The sequence below is a fragment of the Pagrus pagrus genome (genome assembly GCF_965226575.1).
Source record: "Pagrus pagrus genome assembly, chromosome: 2".
NCBI lineage: Eukaryota > Metazoa > Chordata > Actinopteri > Spariformes > Sparidae > Pagrus > Pagrus pagrus.
The window spans coordinates 320,106-340,487 of record NC_140186.1 but is presented as its reverse complement, the minus strand read 5'-3'; the positions used below and the strand labels follow the sequence as shown (position 1 = coordinate 340,487).

The 20,382-nt window shown below is 47.7% G+C and overlaps 2 protein-coding genes across 2 annotated transcripts in view; both read right to left on the bottom strand.

Annotated features, from left to right (window-relative positions):
- Positions 1–57: 57 nt before the first annotated feature.
- On the bottom strand, positions 58–14,238 carry soul4 (heme-binding protein soul4). Its single transcript, XM_084365826.1, has 6 exons — positions 14,127–14,238; positions 12,449–12,664; positions 11,403–11,488; positions 11,181–11,322; positions 1,944–2,127; positions 58–1,813 (listed from the first exon to the last, which is right to left on the bottom strand). Exons 2-6 carry the CDS (start codon positions 12,600–12,602, stop codon positions 1,639–1,641), a joined length of 741 nt encoding a protein of 246 aa, XP_084221952.1. The 5' UTR covers positions 12,603–12,664; positions 14,127–14,238; the 3' UTR covers positions 58–1,638.
- A 376-nt stretch (positions 14,239–14,614) lies between these two features.
- Positions 14,615–20,382, bottom strand: part of LOC311264691 (mitogen-activated protein kinase kinase kinase kinase 3-like) — a 70,612-nt gene continuing 64,844 nt past the window's right edge. Inside the window, exons 28-33 of the mRNA XM_084365777.1 lie at positions 20,201–20,372; positions 18,461–18,529; positions 18,236–18,328; positions 18,080–18,150; positions 17,949–18,004; positions 14,615–17,865 (exon numbers count right to left, since the gene is read on the bottom strand). Of these exons, the coding sequence (XP_084221903.1) occupies positions 17,778–17,865; positions 17,949–18,004; positions 18,080–18,150; positions 18,236–18,328; positions 18,461–18,529; positions 20,201–20,372 (549 nt within the window). The 3' untranslated portion in view covers positions 14,615–17,777. The remainder of the gene's footprint in view (positions 17,866–17,948; positions 18,005–18,079; positions 18,151–18,235; positions 18,329–18,460; positions 18,530–20,200; positions 20,373–20,382) is intronic.

Genomic DNA, 20,382 nt, shown 5'->3' with positions numbered 1-20,382 from the left:
CCAAAATACTGCATTAGACAAACAGACAGACAGGTACAGAGACAGACAGACAGACAGTCCTTTGAAATCGGATTTTATTGTCATATTTTAGAAGGAAAAACAATATAAAACAGCTTGACTGTGAAAACAAACAGGAAGTATTAAATTCAGAAACAACAACAATCACAAAGTTTGTTTTTAAAAATTAATTCACATCAAATATGGAGAAAATAAAAAGGAGAGCTGAAACCACGTCAGTGTCAGAGTCACTGAAACACCTGGAGAGACGACACAGGGATCACCTGTCAGTCACCTTCACCTGTCAGTCACCTCCACCCGTCAGTCACCCCTTCACCTGTCAGTCACCTGCACCTGTCAGTCACCTCCACCTGTCAGTCACACCTTCACCTGTCAGTCACCTGCACCTGTCAGTCACACCTTCACCTGTCAGTCACCTGCACCTGTCAGTCACACCTTCACCTGTCAGTCATCTTCACCTGTCAGTCACCCCTTCACCTGTCAGTCACCTTCACCTGTCAGTCACCCCTTCACCCGTCAGTCACACCTTCACCTGTCAGTCACCTGCACCTGTCAGTCACCTCCACCTGTCAGTCACACCTTCACCTGTCAGTCACCTTCACCTGTCAGTCACACCTTCACCTGTCAGTCACCCCTTCACCTGTCAGTCACCTTCACCTGTCAGTCACCCCTTCACCTGTCAGTCACCTTCACCTGTCAGTCACACAGCTGCAAGTTCATTCACTCAAACATTCACCTCCTGTTTCTCTCTCATTTAACTTCAAACACAAACTGTCTGTCCTGACACTGCATCTCGTCAGGACTCCAGACCAGGACCAGGACCAGGACCAGGACCAACCATTGGCTCCTCACTGTGACAGTCATTGATGTTTGTTTTTACAGTTTTGTTCAGATGAATCGTTCATCAGATCGTTTGGACGGACTCAGGCTAGCAGTGTCCCTCTGTTTCCAGTCTTTATGCTAAGCTAACTAGCGGCTGGGTGTGTATCTACTGTTCTGAGTGAACCTGTGACTCTCGGAAGAGAAGAAGATTTGACTAAATGTTGAACTGTTCCTTTAACCCTTCTGTTCCTAATAAACTGGCCTTTGTGTGTGTGTGTGTGTGTGTGTGTGTGTCTCAGATACTGACACACAGTTTGTGTCTCCATGGAAACATCAGACTGATGACCTTTCGCACTAAAGGTCACGTTTCCTGTTCGTCTGGAGGTCAAAGGTCACTTTAAACATGTGACCTATAGAAACGTACACGTTACATTTATTAAATGATTCAACACATATCTGATCGATCTGATCAATACTCATTGATTACCTGCATCACAAACATGTCAGCTCTGACATCATCTTCAGATTGGCCAGATCACAGCCAATCAGGACGGAAAATTTATCAAATTAAGTTATGTCATCCTGTTGATATGATAGGGGATCGTTTGAAAGTGTGGGCCAATAGGATGTAAGTTAGTCAGAGAGGAGCGGGGTTTAGTGTCAGGACCTGCTAACAGACATGAACCTGCTCTGATTGGTCAGATTGATCTCTGCTATAGGAAGTGAGCACCTGAGCAGATGACAAAGCAGCCAATCAGAGGAGGTGATGTGAAGGAGCAGAGGATGATGGGACATCATCTACAGGTTACGTCTGATGAACCAGATCTCGTTCCTGCGGCGGGGAACGCCGGGGTTCTCGTACACGGCGACCATGTAGCCGTCTCTGCGGAGGTTGTCGGTGACACCCACAATCTCCCACAGCAGGTTGATCTGACGACCCACCGTCTCCTCTGTGGTCGTCCCAAAGAAGGGCCTGTTAACCAATCAGAGAGCACCACATCATCAATACACACTGACACGCAGACTGACGCTCCTCCATGCTGCGTTCAGGGACCATCGGTCACGTGACTACTGCAGCACTGCCTTAATGATGAGCCTCTGACCTGGTGACGACTCTGATTGGCTCTCTGTGGACGATGGTGATGTCGGGGTCGGAGGGTTGGGGGGGGTTGTTCTGGAACTCAGCAGGCAGGAAGATCGACGTCTGGACGTCTTTTTCAAACGTGTTCCCGTCCTTCATCATGTGAACGTGACTGACCACCGGCACCGTCATCCCCAGGTATCTGCCTGTTCACCACCATTACACCATCAATACATTATCAACACGTAATCAAACGTTATCAATATGTAATAAAAACACAATAAATACGTTATCAGTACGTAATCAAAACATTATCAATACATTATCAATACGTAATCAAAACATTATCAATACGTAATCAAAACATTATCAGTACGTAATCAAAACATTATCAAAACATAATAAAAACATGGGGTCACGTGATGGCGGTGAGCTGAGCAGACGCTTTTGCCAGAGCTCCGTGCCACTCGGTACTAATTATCTCATTATCCTGACGACAACCGGGCGCAATAAGCCATTTTTGTTATGAACATCACAGGCTATGTCCTTGGAAAACTTTTGGCCACAGTCTTTCGACAAGATGGGAAGAACCAGAGGAAATAAAGACAAAAAAGACGTCCCGTCTGAGTCCAGCGACGATACACAAGATGGCGACAAGGCCGAGTTTGAAACAGCAGGTGGGCTTGACCCTGCCCTTGCTAAAGCTCTGAGCATAATGACTTCCAACGTTATTAAAGTTATATATAAACAAGATGGTGGCGCGTGGACATGCTGCGGCTTCTCTGTGTTTACATCAACGACGCCTGGTGTCGGGACGCTGTTGTGGTGAATAAGCACTGCTCGCCACTTGTGGAGCTCATGATCATGAAGTGTCGGCCATTCTACCTGCCGAGGGAATTTACAACTGTTGTGATCGCCGCCGTGTACATTCCCCCGAACTCCAACAACAACAGCAGGAGTGAGGCACTGAATGAACTCTACCACCACATCAGTGAACAGCAGACAGCCCACCCAGATGCTCTCCTCATCATGGCTGGGGATTTTAACCACGCTAACCCCAAGGACTGTGTTTCCGAAACTACAACAGCACATCGACTTTCCAACTCGAGGTAACAACACTCTGGATCATGTTTACACCTTCCAGAGAGGAGCTTACAAGGCTTTTCCCCTCCCCCACCTCGGTGCCTCAGACCACATCACTGTCATGCTATTACCAGCATACAGACCACTGGTTAAAGTCACCAAACCAGTTTGGAAAGAGGTGCGAATGTGGCCAGAAGGGTCTGGAGAGGCACTAAAGGACTGTTTTAACACTACAGACTGGGAGGTGTTCAGGCAAGCTGCCTCCCACAACTCCACCACCGACCTCCAGGAGTACACTGACACCGTCACTGCATACATCACCAAATGCACTGATGATGTAACTGTCCTCAAGACCGTCACTGTCTGGGCCAACCAGAGGCCATGGATGACAGGGAAGGTCTACAGGCTCTTGAAGGCTCGGAACGCGGCCTTCAAAGCAGGAGACCAGGTCGGCCTGAGGACAGCAAGGGCCAACCTGTCACGTGGCATCAGAGAGGCTAAGAGGCAGCACTCCAGGAAGATAACCCACCGCTTCAGTGACAGCAGAGACTCACGCAGCCTGTGGCGAGGGCTACAGTCAATCACGGACTATAAGCCCCCACCGCAGACCTGTAACAGCTCCACCTCTCTGCTAAATGAGCTGAACGGGTTCTTCGCTCGTTTTGAGGCACAGAACACCACACCTGCACAGAAGTACCCCCCTCATCCAGGCGACCAGGTGATTACACTGTCTACGGACAGTGTCAGGAGAACACTCAGCAGGATCAACGCCCGCAAAGCTCCTGGTCCTGACAACATACCTGGCCGCATACTGAAGGACTGTGCAGGGGAGCTTGCAGATGTCTTCACAGACATTTTCAACACCTCGCTGTGTCAGGCGGTTTACCCCACATGCCTCAAAGCCACCACCATCATCCCGGTACCGAAAAAGTCCTCAACCTCCGGCTTCAACGACTACCGTCCGGTTGCACTCACCCCCATTCTTATGAAGTGCTTTGAACGGCCAGTCATGGAGCACATCAAGTCTGTGCTCCCCCCCTCCCTAGACCCCTTCCAGTTTGCATACCGGTCAAATCGCTCGACCGAGGATGCCATCACCACCGCCCTCCACCCAGCCCTCACACACCTGGACAATAAAAACTCTTACGTCAGAATGCTGTTCATTGACTTCAGTTCAGCATTTAACACAATCATCCCACAACAGCTGATCACCAAACTTGACAAACTTGGACTGAACACCTCCCTGTGCAACTGGCTGCTGGACCTCCTGACAGGGAGACCACAGGCAGTGTGGGTCGGCAGCAGCACATCCAGTACCATCACTTTGAACACGGGGGCCCCCCGGGGATATGTGCTGAGCCCCCTCCTCTTCGCCCTGCTGACCCACGACTGCTCACCGCTGCACAACTCCAACCTCCTCATCAAGTTTGCGGATGACACAACCGTGGTGGGTCTCATCAGCAACAATGATGAGACAAATTACAGGAGTGAGGTGAGTCGTCTGACCTCGTGGTGCGTGCACAACAATCTCTCCCTGAATGTGGAGAAGACAAAAGAGATTGTTGTGGACTTCAGGAGAGCACACACCCAACACCTCCCTCTGACCATCAACGGTGCTGCTGTGGAGAGGGTGAGCAGCACCAAGTTCCTGGGTGTGCACGTCTCAGAGGATCTCTCCTGGACCACCAACACCTCGTCACTGGCCAAGAAGGCTCACCAACGCCTCCACTTCCTCCGCAAACTAAGAAGAGTTGGAGCCCCGCCCCCCATCATGTGCACCTTCTACAGGGGTACGGTCGAGAGCGTCCTGTCAAGCTGCATCACACTGTGGTATGGCGTCTGCACTGCATCATCCCGCAGGACCCTTCAGCGCCTTGTGAGAACAGCGGAGAAGAACAACACCCGCCTCACCAGCAAAGCCATTCGCCATTTGGTATTTGTATTTATATTTTTTTATATTTATAGTCTACGGTTTTGCCACTTTTCTTGCACGTAAATGTATATTTTATATATTTTTTATTTTTCTCCTAAATACTTTCTTTTCAATATTTTTAATACTTTTAACATTCTTATATGAAGACATGTTTTATTCAATGTCATCTGTTATTCTGTGTTGTCAGGAAGAACCGAGAGAAAAGCAATTTCAATTCCTGAATATGTCTGTATGTATCGCAGAAATTGACAATAAAACTGACTTTGACGTTGACTTATCGATGAAAAACTCAGCCCTCTAGCCGAGACTATCCACAAGCATGCTACAGAGCTCCAGGCCGCTAGCATGCGGCTAGATGAAGCAGAGGATAGGCTACTAGCAGTTGAAAACTCCGCCACAGCACAAGAGCCGAGGATTGTGGAGCTGGAAAAGCAGGTCAGCGCCCTTACGGAGAGTTTGGACATGGCCGAGAACTATAGCAGACGCCTAAACATTCGGGTCGTAGGCTTGGCAGAGGATACGGAGACTGGGGAGCCGGTGGAGTTTTTCGAGTCATGGCTACCCCGAGTCCTAAAGATGACCACAGAGGCCGGTCGCATAAAGCTGGAGAGAGCCCACCGCACTCTCGCACCGAAACCGGATCCGAACAGGAGCCCCAGGCCGCTGCTGCTACGATTCCACGCGTTCAGAGACAAACACAAGGTTATGGAGGCGGTGCGCCAGGCCAGCCAGGACGGTGGCTTAATCTACAACGGATCCAGGGTCTCTTTTTACAGCGATTTCTCCTCGACGGTGATGAAGAGATGCAAGGCATATGATGTGGTGAAACAGCGGCTGCGAGAGCGAGGGATGCCGTATGCTATGCTGTTCCCGGCTACTCTACAGGTGACACACGGAGGCTCCAAAAAGAGGTTTTCCACCCCAGAGGAGGTACGCGCTTTCATTGACTCTCTGCCTGGATGATAACTTTGCGGTGCACAAAGCTCCGTTTGTCCGGTTTGGGACACTTTTTCTTCAACAGCCCCAGTTGTTTCCGTACTCACGCTGGTAGGCCATGCTCCGTTTTACAGACTTTGTAGCCTACTCTTGAACACTCTGAACATTTTGAACATATTGAACATTTCTTAACCGAGTGGCACAGCTGCTCGTAACGTGAAGATTTCGTTTCCACTATATTTCGATCACTCCTACAGGGAGGACTCTTTTAGTTTTTTTTGGCACGCTATTCATCATATGCCGTCAGTTCGCTCTTGGTGAGTTTGAAAGGTGCTTGTATGGTGAACAGTCCCTGTTTATTTGGGGAAAGACCCTCAGTTTGTTTTTCTCTGTTGTACATTTGTTATGCTTGTTTAGTGTAGTTTATGTGTTTCATTCAGGACATGACGTGTATAAGATTTAAGTTGGGTCAGTGTGGCATTTTCCACTCCTGCTAAATGTAACTGTCCTATGTATCTGATAATGTGGGTCATGGGATGCATATACAGGATGAGTGTAGGTGTAACCGGCAATGGCTTTTTATCCTGCCCTTATGGTGAATAGTGTCTTATGGCCATGTCTGATTTAAATAATATTAAGCTCTGTTCTTGGAACATCCGTGGCCTCCAAAAACCTAACAAGAGGACGGCAGTATTATCATTTTTGAAAAAGTTAGATGTTTCTATTGCGTTCCTCCAGGAGACTCACCTGGAGGACAATGATAATGCTAAATTGCAAAGGAGTTGGGTGGGGCAGGTCTTTGCTACATCATATTCTTCTTTCAGTAGGGGCGTAGCCATTCTGATTAGTAAAAAGCTGGCATTTAGGGCCTCTTGATTGTGTTAAGGACAGCCAGGGCAGGTATGTAATTGTTAAAGGAATACTCGCAGGAAAAGAGGTAACATTTATGAATCTATATTGTCCCCCAGCCTATTCCCCTGATTTTCTCTCCAAGGCTTTTGCAGTGTTTATGGAGCGGGCCTCTGGGGACTCTTTTGTGGGGGGAGATTTCAATGGTCACCTTAATCCCTCTCTTGACAAACTTCCATCTGACACTTCTCCCCCTTCTAAGCAAGTGAGGGTGCTCACTAATGTATGTCACGATATTGAATATTCTGATGTGTGGAGGCAGCTTCACCCTACTGATTCAGAGTTCACTTTTTTTTTGGCCCCACGTAAAAGCTATACCAGAATTGATTACATTTTCATCCCCTCCTCAAAGGTGTCTCTTGCTTTATCATGTTCCATAGGCAACATTGTGCTGTCAGACCATGCGCCCCTTTATTTGGTATATTCTCTCGCAGAGGATTGGGCGTTGTCATGGCGCTGGAGATTTCAACCTTATCTCCTCAAAGATGACAAGTTTATTTCCTACTTTACTTCAGAATTTAAGTTTTTTTTATTCTATCAACTCACCATCCACAGAAAGTCCCTCTGTCCTCTGGGAGACATGTAAAATATACACCCGCGGACTGATTATGTCTTTTGTTGCATTCAAAAGACGTAGGAAAAATGAACAGCGTGAACTTCTCGAATCTCGACTAGCTGAATTGGAGAAAAATCACGTATCTAGTCCGGGTCCAGATTTGCTTAAGGAACTGTTATCTGCACGTGCTGCATTGAATACTTTTCTGATTCAGGACTCTGAACAGTCCCTCAAATTTGCCAGGCAGAAATTATATGAGTTTGGGGATAAATCTGGAAGATATCTTGCTAATCTTGTTAAGAAGAGGGCAGATTCTCAAAATATAGTCTCTCTTACTGGCTCCAATGGTGTCAGATCGTTCGATACTAGAACCATTAATAAACACTTTGCATCATTTTATTCCAATCTATATAGTTCAGAACAGCCTGATAATGCCCTGACCCTTATGCATCAGTTTTTTGCAGATTTGAGACTCCCCAAAGCTACGGAGGATCAAAAATTACAACTAAATGACCCAATTACTAGAGAGGAGGCGCTAATTGCTTTGAAATCTATGCCGTCCGGCAAGGATTTGGATGTGAGTTTTATAAGGAGTTTAATAGTATTCTTTTAGACCCTCTGCTGTCTATGCTTAATCATTCATTTGAAAATGGGATCCTTCCTCAATCCCTTAGGGAGGCCAACATTTCTCTCATCCTTAAGAAAGGAAAATGGATAGCTGCGCCTCCTATAGGCCGATAGCCCTACTTAACTCTGACCAAAAACTGCTCTCCAAAATATTGGCCTTACGCCTAGAGAAGGTGCTGCCCCATATTGTCAGGGAGGACCAAACTGGTTTTGTCAAGGGCCGGAACTCCTGTGATAATATGAGGAGGCTCCTTAACATCATCCAACTAACCCAGAGCTGTAAGGACCCGGCCCTCGTGCTGTCTCTTGACACCGAGAAGGCATTCGACCGGGTCGAGTGGTCGTATTTGTTCTACGCTCTGGAGGAATTTGGCCTAGGCGATAATTTTGTGAATTGGATTAGGATTCTGTATACTCCAACAGCAGCGGTTCTGACTAACGGGCTGAGATCCGAAAACTTCCCCCTCCATCGGGGGAATAGGCAGGGTGACCCCCTCAGCTCCCTGCTCTTTGACATTGCTATCGAGCCGCTGGCCCAAGCAGTAAGGCAGAACACTTTAATTTCTGGTATCTTTGTTGGTGAAAGGGAACACAAATACGTAAAATTACAAATTACCTTATACGCGGACGACATTTTGATAAATTTATCGCACCCCCAAACTTCTGTTCCCTGCCTGATTAAGGTCATTTCGTCATTCAGCGTCTTCTTGGGATATAAAATTAACTTTGCAAAATCCGAGGCTATGCCCCCGAGGGCGTTAACATGTGTTCCAAGTATGGCTGAGCCCTTCCCGTTCCGCTGGTCTCCCACTGGTTTCACTTACTTAGGAGTGCATGTAACACCCACTTTTGGTCAGATGTTGAAGTCCAACTTCCCCTCCCTCTTGGATGCTATCAGGGCGGATTTAGACCGATGGGCCCCTCTCCCTCTTTCCTGGCTAGGTAGGGTTGCCCTCATAAAAATGAACGTCCTGCCCAGACTGCTATACCCACTGCAAATGATCCCTATTTTATTATCCAACAAGGTTTTTAAGGTGCTTGAAGGCTGGCTAAGCTCCTTCATCTGGAGCAAAAGGAAGCCCTGTCTTAAGATGACAAAACTTCAAATGGCAGGTTGTGATGGAGGGTTAGATGTACCAATCTTAGACTTTACCAACTGGCATCACACCTGCGGGTGACTGCAAGCTGGCACAAGCGTGATGCAGCCTTGATTTGGCATGATATTGAATCCTCTCAGTCGAAGTGTCATTTGTTGAATCTATTGTTTATGAATAACCCTGAATCTGTTAAAAACCTCTGCACTAACCCTATTACTCTCAGTACCATCAAAGCCTGGAGATCCATTCGCTCTAGAGAAGGCCGGGCTCAGTTATCATCTCCTCTCACTCCCATTCTTGATAACCCGGACTTCCTGCCAGGCTGTGAGGACCAGGGCTTTAAAGTGTGGGGCACCCAAGGGCTAAAGAAAATAGGTGCTCTATTTAAAGGCCAGATTTTACTATCCTTTCAGCAGTTGCAACAGCAATTTGGCTTATTTAATCAGGGTGACTTCTACAGATATTTACAAATTAGAGATTTCATAGTTAAAGATACCACATTAATGACTAATAACACCACTTTGTGTGTGGAGAAAGCCCTGTCTTTACAGATTTATAAGAAATGCATTACTGTTTTTTATAAAGCCCTGAACTCCTATTCTCCTCTTACCTCACAAACCACTAAGCAAGCCTGGGAGAAAGATCTGGGTGTTGATATAGATGATGCTGACAGGAAGTCTGGTCTCAGGCTATGAGCATGATTTCTGTATGTAACCGCACCAAATCCACACAGTTTAGAGTTGTACACCGCACACACATAACACCTGTTGTCAAGAACAAAATGGATGCTAATACTTCCCCCCTTTGCTGGAAATGTAATTCTGAGACTGGTAATTATGTTCACTGCTTCTGGTCATGTGTGAAGCTACGAAGGTATTGGCCTGGTGTTGTGAATGAACTGTCTGCTATCTTTGGTGTCTCAATACGGATGGACCCTATGTGCCTTATACTTGGTCTCCCGGATGGTCAGATCACTGACAGTAAACACAGGAGACTTTTCAATATACTGACTTTTGCTGCTAGAAAGAACATTCTGCTCTTATGGATCAAGAATGCTGCTCCAACAAAAAGATCATGGCACAACATTGTTATGGACTGCATTCCTAGTGAATACATCACATGCCTGCTTCATTCCAAAATAGATGCTTTCTGTAAGGTCTGGGACCCTTACTTGCAGCATATCGGGCCCACGCTGTCATCTTCCTTGCTTTGTGGATTTCCCAGATCAGCCTAGCCTGTCTTTGTGACTTTGTCTCAAGTGCTCACCATCTAGCAAGCACCTTGTAGCCTTGATATGTTTGTACGCTCCGTTTTATTTGTCATCTGGATACTGCTTTGTCTTGCTGTGGGAGATTGAAAGGGAGGGGGCTGGATGGAAAATATGCCCACTGTTATTTTTTATTTCTATTTTCATAGCTATTTTTTATTTACTGTACCTACATGCCCACACTGCTGTCTTTTCTCTTTCTGTCGTGTCTGAGCAGTTCTGTGTGTTTTGAGTTTTGTGAAAATGTAATAAAAAATATAAAGAAAAAAAAAAAAAGACCCTCTGCTATCTAAAAACATTATCAATACTGATCATCAACACTCCTAGGCTGTGTCCAAATTCAGGAGCTGCATCCTTCAAGGACCCGGCCTTTGCGGCCCACAAAGGCCGGGTCCTTCGGAGAGTCCTTCGACAGCTGGTCCACCGTTGTTAAATGGGACGGTCTAGCCTTCTGAGTATTTCCTGGTTGCGTCACCAGATGTTCCCGTCCCTAACCCCTACGTCACGATTTCTGCCGCCCAGGCCCACGAAAGTGACGATCTACACCACTTGATGTCGCCATTTTCTTTCTTTCTTTCTTCTGTTTCGGGTGTGCAAGGATCTTGGGATATGGGAGGCTGCGAAGGATAGTAGCGGTGCGTCCTCCAAAAAGAGGGAAGGGAAGGCTGCATTTGAAGGAGCCTTCGAATTTGGACAGCCTTTGCGCAGCGTTGTGACGTAATTGGCCTTCAAATGCGCCCTTCGAAGGCTGCAGCCCCTGAATTTGGACACAGCCCTAGAGACTACAAACTCTTAAGTGGACTGAAGCTGTAGGTGGGCAGGGCCAATATGGCGAGTGGGCGGAGTCTTACCTGCAGAGTTTTCTTTACAGATGAAGCGCATCAGTTTCATGAAGGCCAGCGAGATGCTCTGCTCGTACAGATCCTCTCCACTGGTCACTGACGCCCAGTGACCTGCAGGGTACACTCGCTCCTCATACTGCACCTCCCCCATCTGAGGAGCACAGAGGAGTCACTTATATAATACAGCACCTCCCCCGATGGAGGAGTCTGTGGTGGTTTCGGGGGCATTACCTTCTCATGACAGGATATTGGAGTGAAGGGGAGGGGCTCCCTCTGCTGGCTGTTGCGGGTCATTTCCTGTATCGGTCCGGTCATTTCTGTAACACACACACACACACACACAAACAAACACAAAGAGTGGATCTGTAGGACCTCAGACTGAAAGTATTTAATATTTTATATATAAATATAATATATATATATTTATATTTATATATAAATATAATATTTATTTATAATTATTATATTTTATTTAATATAAAGTCTGTTTAAGATAAAGGCTGTGTCCAAATTCAGGGGCTGCAGCCTTCAATGGCCTAGCCTTTGGACAGGTCTTTGAAGGCCTCGTCCACCGTTGTTAAATGGGACGGTCCAGCCTTCGGAGTATTTCCTGGTTGGCCACCAGATGTTCCCGCCCCTTACCCTTACGTCACGATTGTGAATGAAGAGATGCATTAAAGTCTGTTCTGGTTAAAATCTATCAAACGTGTACATTTATTTGTGTGTGTACAAAAAATAACGACAAAATGTGTCAAATCTAAACTGAATCATCAACATTACAAAATAAACATGAACCCATTGGTGAATAACAACTATATTTACCACAGCATCACCAGCGTCACGTGTTGTAACTGAAAGTTAACATGTGGAGGTTTTATAGTCCCCTGAAGTTTAACATATCTGGCGTTGGATGTTCAAATGAGTAAGAACCGAGTATAAACCCATTACTTCAATTTGAATGTCATGTCTTCGCCACTTGATGTCGCCTTTCTTTCCCTCTTCTGTTTCGAGACTGAGCAGCGGTGTGCAAAGGATCTTGGGATATAGCAGGCCGCGAAGGATAGCAGCGGTGCGTCCTCCGAAAAGAGGGAAGGCCAGGCTGCATTTGTGGGCTGCGTTTGAAGGAGCCTCTGAATTGGGACAGCCTTCGCGTTGTGACGTAATTGGGCTTCAAATGCGCACTTCGTGGGCTGCAGCCCCTGAATTTGGACACAGCCATTGACTCAGACAGAGCAGCAGGAGCCGTGACCTGCTGAATACTGGCCCCGCCCCCTCACCTGAAGGGACTGACACCTGGTGGGTGCTGGCGACAGCCTGCCAGTGTGCCAGCAGTCGGTCGTCTTCTTCCATTGGTTCGGGGTTGTCAGTGATGTCATCGTCCAGCTGCTCATCATCCAATCCATCGAGGTCCTCCAGAGAGATCAGAGCCATGGCTGCTGTGGAGACGACCTTTGACCTGCAGAGAGACAACGTCCAGCGAGTGTTTGGAGTTCCTGTAACACACACACACACACACACACACACACACACACACACACTCCTGTTAACAGAGAAACACCTGCTGAGTGCACAGTGACATCACTCAGGCCCTGCCCTGTAACATGTATAACAAAGTGTCAGTCACAAGAAGTACTCTAACTACTGATGATACTTGTGTACTTTTACTCTGGTAACACTACAATTCATACAGTATTTATACTTTGCTGTATTTGTACTGCAGTATTTGTACTGCAGTGACAGTAGAGCTGATGGATGATGACCTTTGATCCGCTCTCCGATTGGTGGTTTCGATCAGCTGACTGTCTGTTTGGATTATTTGTCCTCATCAGCTGTTTGTCTGTTTGTTTGTATTGATGATGAATTACTCAATCAGGAAGTGATGTCACCTGTTAACACCCGAGGGCCCCAAGAAAATAAAATCGGCTTCTGTCACAGTTTATATCTGTCTCTGTGTGTGTGTCTGCGTGTGTCTGTCTGTGCCTGTGTGTGTGTGTGTGTCTGTGTGTGCCTGTGTGTGTGTGTGTGTCTGTCTGTCTGTGTGTGCCTGTGTGTGTGTCTGTCTGTGTGTGCCTGTGTCTGTCTGTCTGTGTGTGCCTGTGTGTGTCTGTCTGTGTGTGCCTGTGTCTGTCTGTCTGTGCCTGTGTGTGTGTCTGTCTGTCTGTGCCTGTGTGTGTGTGTCTGTGTGTGCCTGTGTGTGTGTGTGTGTGTCTGTCTGTGTGTGCCTGTGTCTGTCTGTCTGTGTGTGCCTGTGTCTGTCTGTCTGTGCCTGTGTGTGTGCCTGTGTCTATTGAGCAGCTCAACTCATGATCAATCTTCTTTTACTTTGAAAGTCAGTCAGACTTCCTGTAAACAAACCGTGAGTCTTTCTTTTATATTTCATGTGAACTGATATAACCAGTGAACCAGTGCAGGTCCAACCAGTTTAACTCTTTAAACCGGTCCAGTCTGATCCACCTGAACACTGCAGTACTTCTTGGATCCAGAGTGATCCGGATCACAGTGTTTGTTTGTTTTCTATCCGGACCTGAAGGATCGGAACTGAACCAGAACCTCTACAGATCCGTTACACACATGATAACCGTAGAGTTAAATACGTGTCTTCGGTGTAAACCGGTTCGGGTCTGGTTCCGGACCGCCGGGCTGTTGTACCCGTCAGACAGGGCTCCGGGAGAGAAAGTAGGTCAACCGGTTCCAACAGTCGACCAGAGGCCGCTGAGCCGCTTCAGTCCGGCTCGGTTCATACCAAACTACCAGCTGGACCACCACGACCACAGAGGACCCGGTTCAGATACATCAGGGACCAGAACTGGACCGGGTTTAGCACTGTTAGCATTGTTAGCATGGCGCTGCCTATCTGCACCGCATTAGCAGTTAGCCTGGTTTGCACAGTTAGCGCGTGTCTCCAGACCGAACCGGACCGGGTCTTAACAGTCATCCAGCAGGTATTTGTCTCACCTGGTTCTGGTCGCACCTGTCCGCCGCCAGGTGGGTGTGCAGCTGCTGAACCCGTCCGTCAATCACTCCGTCACGACTGCTTCTTCTTCTGTTTCCGGTGGACAACACGCTTCGGATACTTCAAAATAAAAGCTTGCAGATTAAAATCCTGAATTCTGAAGGTTTTTATTTTGAATCCAGCGTCAGAACATCTTTCTTCTGTCAGACGTCAGTTTATCAAGCGGGACGTTTACAAAGATGCCTTCATACCTGAGTGAGCTGACTCAGCATCAGTCCACTCAGCAGGATTTCCTCAAACATGACATCACATACACAGAAGTGTCTGAACAGCTTTTATTCTTCCGTTTCCTGTTTCACTTGATCCGTTTGTCCCTGAATCATCAGCGTGTTTCTCTGTTGATGTTTATCTTATCAATAGATAAGACATGAAACAGGAAGTGACTGACTGAGGTGGAGAAAAACTTTAATGAGTCCAACTGACACAGTCATCAGAGTAAAAAAGACTTTTAATTTGACAGTATTGGTACATAAAAAGATTTTAAAAAATGAATCCTCATATACAGACTGATGATGACACATATCTGCCCTGCTACAACATCTTATCTACACAGTAACAGACCAACACAACATGTGACCTCCACAGTAAAGCTTAGTTTATGCTTCTGCGTCGCGGCGACGGCATAGCTACGTCGTCGACCCTACGCCGTCATTGAGCATTCGAAGTTCTGCGTCGAGGGAACGCGTTGGTCTGCAATTCACCGCCAAGCCGCGCGGGGGGGGGGGGTTCTTGCTCTCTTGCACTGTAGTTGCGGTCAGAGCGGATATGCTGTGTAGCATTCTGGTCACAGTGTGGGGCTTACAAGCTACATGCTGCACAACACCAATGCCCCTCTTGCCCTGCTGGGATCTCACAAAGCATGGAGTTCACAAGCAATAGGAGACAAGCATGCAAGCAGCAGAAGTAACTGGCGGTGTTGTTATACTGTTGACCGGAAAAGCAACTGCCGGAAATGACGGTCTGAGCGGACCAATCCCAGGCCTTGCCGTTCGCGTCTCGACGCGTCGACGTGACGTGTAGTCAGGATTTTTTGGAGGCGCACGTCAGGCTACGGCGCAGGGTCCGCGTAGGGGTCCGCGTCGACGACGTAGCTACGCCGTCGCTGCGACACAGAAGCATAAATCAGGCTTAACAGACCAACACATGTGACCTCCAAAGTAACAGACCAACACATGTGACCTCCACAGTAACAGACCAACACATGTGACCTCCACAGTAACAGACCAACACGTGACCTCCACAGTAACAGACCAACACGTGACCTCCACAGTAACAGACCAACACAACATGTGACCTCCACAGTAACAGACCAACACGTGACCTCCACAGTAACAGACCAACACAACGTGTGACCTCCACAGTAACAGACCAACACATGTGACCTCCACAGTAACAGACCAACACAACATGTGACCTCCACAGTAACAGACCAAGGAGCAGGTGTGGAGGTCACCACCTGCTCCTTCCACCAATCAGGTTTCTCATGGATGCTGCCTTCATCACATCACTTCTGCCTCCTGCTGGTGAACTCAGGTACAACAGTTTTCTGTTCACTGTAGCTGTGTTCCAATTCAGGGTCTGCATCCTTCGAAGGACGCGGCCTTTGCGGCCCTCGGAGGCGAGTCCTTTGGAGAGACCTTCGAAAGCCGGATCCACCGTTGTTAAATGGGACGGTCCAGCCTTCGGAGCATTTCCTGGTTGCGTCACCAGATGTTCATGCATTGAAGTCTGTTTTGGTAAAATCTATCAAAAAATAACGACAAAATGTGTCATAATCAAACTGAATTATCAACATTACAAAATAAACATGAACCCATTGGTGAATAACAACTATATTTACCACAGCATCACCAGCGTCACGTGTTTTAACTGAAAGTTAACATCTGGAGGTTTTATAGTCCCTTGAAGTTTAACATATCTGGCGTTGGATGTTCAAATGAGTAAAAACCGAGTATATAACCCAAGACTCACATTTGAATGTCATGTCTGCGCCACTTGATGTCGCCATTTTCTTTCTTTCCCTCTTCTTTTTCGGGACTGAGCAGCGGTGCGCAAAGGATCTTTGGATATGGGAGGCCGCGAAGGATAGTAGCGGTGCGTCCTCCGAAAATAGGGAAGGCCAGGCTGCATTTGAAGGAGCCTTTGAACTGGGACAGCCTTCGCGCGCCGTTCTGACGTAATTGGCCTTCAAATGCGCCCTTCGAGGGCTGCAGCCCCTGAATTGAAACACAGCTTGTGTCACACAGCCAACAGACAGCAGACCCAAAGATGGCGACTGATTCGGTACAATAAGAAGTGCTCGCCTGGCTGATGGCAGCGTATCCACCTCTCAACAACACGTTAATGCAGGAGACTGTCTGAGGACCGTGTGGACCTGTGCGGTTAACTCGTGCGGGTTCAGTGAGTTATCACACAGATATCTGATCCACCACACCGACGGAAACCGAGTCAGAACTGAACTCATCTCATATTTCAGTACCGACTGTGAACACAACATTAACTTCTCAACACCTTCTCCATCAGTATGCTGAAGCTGTTATCAGTCAGTTCAACAGTCACACATCAACATCATGATTCATGTGTTCATCATGTTTGTGTGTCCTGATCCGTTTCAGTCCAGTCGTGTTCACCAGCTCATCTCTGACAGATGAACCATCAGCTGACGAGAGGAGCTGCACACAGCTGATCATTCACTGCTGGACACCTCTATATTGTTCTCCAACGGTTTTCATAAGATCATACACAAAGATGGCTTCAGATCAAAACTGTGACAAACAAAGTGACAAGAACCTTATTTTGAAGGATCCTCACGTCTGAATATTTATGATGTTATTTTGAGTCTTTCTCATGATTGTTGTTACGTCTGATGGTGTGTTGTTGTTTGTGTCTTTCATTTAATGCACATCAGCTGAACTTTGTGTTTCACTCAGTCAGCAGTGATCAACGGTTGAATGTGTTCGTCTGTGTTGTTCATGCTGCCCTCTCAGTACCATCTTCAGACCACCACAGACCCAAACACACATACAGTTCTACTCTACAAGTACAGTAAAAACTACAATATAAAAGTCTATTTATAATTCTGACCCACTGACTTAGTGTTTCAGTTCCACTGACAGTTGGACTCTTTCTGTGCAGGAGTCATCTCAACGGGTCAGTCTGGTTCTCAGTCCAGTTCTGCTTCATGTTTCTGGTCCAGACCTACTGTGGTCCAGCTTGAGACAACTAAGTGGGTCTAAACTTGCTCACTTGGTGTCAGATACTATTCAGGTCAACTGCAAGGCATGATGGTAGGTGGCACTTGAATAGTGACGATTATTTTTACTGTTGCATTGTGGGATAATTCAAGAGGTCTAAAATGGTGGACACACTGAAGAGTGGACCAATAGTCTACAGTACAGGACCTGGATCTGGTTTTGGACGACAGTTATACGAGACCAGACAAGTGACTGGAGCATTCCAGATTTAGAGCTTAATTTGAACTGGTTTGATAGAAGTTTGGTCCTGGTCTGCTCCTGGTTTGTTCCTGGTTCGGTCCTGGCTTGGTCCTGGGTTTAACTGGTTTAGTTCTGGTCAGGACTAGTGTAGTCCTGCTGTCAGTAGCTGTTTTCGTGTCCAGCGAGTATGTACAGGTTACTGTGTTCAGTCGGGTTATCTGTCGGTCTGCTCTCCAGAACCACCACCCTGCAGACAGACAGACAGGTGAGCTGACAGACAGGTCAACAGACAGGTGAGCTGACAGACAGGTCAACAGACAGGTGTCTCACCCGTCAGAGCCCAGCAGGCGGAACATCCTGCTGATGTCACTAATCTCTTGAGTGATCTGCAGACAGAAAACAAACACGTTAGAACTCAGCAGGAAGGTGAGCAGGTTCGTGATCTCTGATTGGATGACTACCTCATTAGATCTGAAGCTCCGCCCCTGCATGCCGTGTCTCCAGAAGGCCAACACACTATCCTGTGAACACACTGAGGGAGGAGGAACAGACAGGTTGGTGTGGGTAGTCATGTGGCAGCGTGTGAGATGGTTTGCAGCAGATTTAAGGTGGTTTACCGATTGCCTCGATTTGGAAGTTAAAAGTGAGCTCAGCTGACAGCTTCCTGCTGGACTTCAGCGTCCCCTGAAGGTTCACAATCCTTATACATCCTGCAGGAAGGTGACAGAACAAAAAGCTCAGGTCATCTCTGATCTCTTAAAGTACTCAAATCAGACCTGTATCCTTGGAATAATTAAGTGTTATTAATATTCATTAAAACAAAATTGTTTAGTTGAACTTACGGTCCATACAGACCAGGACGGTGTCTCTCTCCAGCTGAGTGATGTGGATCACACAACTTTGAGGGTTTTCTGCAAGGAGATCAAAGTTTAGACACATTATACATTGCTAGCTAAGAGCTGTACCTGAGTCAGGAGGGTTTTAACTGAGTCAAGAGGGTTTTAACTGAGTCAAGAGGGTTTTTAACTGAGTCAGGAGGGTTTTAACTGAGTCAGGAGGGGTTTTAACTGAGTCAAGAGGGGTTGTACCTGTGTCAGGAGGGGTTGAACCTGTGTCAGGAGGGGTTGTACCTGTGTCAGGAGGGGTTGAACCTGTGTCAAGAGGGGTTGTACCTGTGTCAGGAGGGGTTTTAACAGTCAGGAAGGGTTGTACCTGTGTCAGGAGGGGTTGTACCTGTGTCAGGAGGGGTTGAACCTGTGTCAGGAGGGGTTGAACCTGTGTCAGGAGGGGTTTTAACAGTCAGGAAGGGTTGTACCTGTGTCAGGGGGGATTGTGCCTGTGTCAGGGGGGATTGTACCTGTGTCAGGAGCGGCCGTACCTGTGTCGGGGGGTCGTATCTGTGTCAGGAGGGGTTGTACCTGTGTTGGGGGGATTTGTACCTGTGTCCGGAGGGGTTGTACCTGTGTCAGGGGGATTTGTACCTGTGTCAGGAGGGGTTGAACCTGTGTCAGGAGGGGTTGTACCTGTGTTGGGGGGATTTGTACCTGTGTCCGGAGGGGTTGTACCTGTGTTGGGGGGGGTTGTACCTGTGTCAGGAGGGGTTGTACCTGTGTCAGGGGGGATTGTACCTGCGTCAAGAGAGGTTGTATCTGTGTCAGGAGGGGTTGTACCTGTGTCAAGAGAGGTTGTATCTGTGTCCGGAGGGGTTGTACCTGTGTTGGGGGGGGTTGTACCTGTGTCCGGAGGGGTTGTACCTGTGTTGGGGGGGTTGTACCTGTGTCCGGAGGGGTTGTACCTGTGTTGGGGGGATTTGTACCTGTGTCAGGAGGGGTTGTACCTGTGTCAGGGGGGATTGTACCTCCGTCAAGAGAGGTTGTATCTGTGTCAGGAGGGGTTGTACCTGTGTCAAGAGAGGTTGTACCTGTGTCAGGAGGGGTTGTACCTGTGTCAGGAGGGGTTGTACCTGTGTCAGGAGGGGATTTAACTCAGCCAGGAGGGATTTTGACTAAGTCCGGAGGGGTCGTACCTGTGTCCAGGGGGACTGTACCTGCATCAAGAGAGGTTGTATCTGTGTCGGGGGGGTTGTACCTGCGTCAAGAGAGGTTGTATCTGTGTCAGGGGGGTTGTACCTGTGTCAGGGGGGATTGTACCTGTGTCAGGAGGGGTTGTACCTGTGTCAAGAGAGGTTGTACCTGTGTCAGGAGGGGTTGTAACTGAGTCAGGAGGGTTTTAACTGAGTCAGGAGGGTTTTAACTGAGTCAAGAAGGGTTGTACCTGTGTCAGGAGGGGTTTTAACAGTCAGGAGGGGTTGTACCTGTGTCAGGAGGGGTTGTACCTGTGTCGGGGGGGTTGTACCTGTGTCAGGAGGGGTTGTACCTGTGTCAGGAGAGGTTGTACCTGTGTCAGTAGAGGTTGTACCTGTGTCAGGAGGGGTTTTAACAATCAGGAGGGATTGTACCTGTGTCAGGAGGGGTTGTACCTGTGTCGGGGGGGTTGTACCTGTGTCAGGAGGGGTTATACCTATGTCGGGGGGGTTGTACCTGTGTCAGGAGGGGTTGTACCTGTGTCAGTAGAGGTTGTACCTGTGTCAGGAGGGGTGGGACAGGAGGAGTTGGGGTCAAGGGTCTGGAAGCTGACGGGCTGGTTGGGTTCAGTTCCTTTGTTCAGGCCAACACAGATCAGAGGGTACGGCTGCTCTGGGACAACCAGAAGCTCTAAAACCTCCAGAGGACATGGAGGCTGGAAGTCCACATTCTGGTGAGGA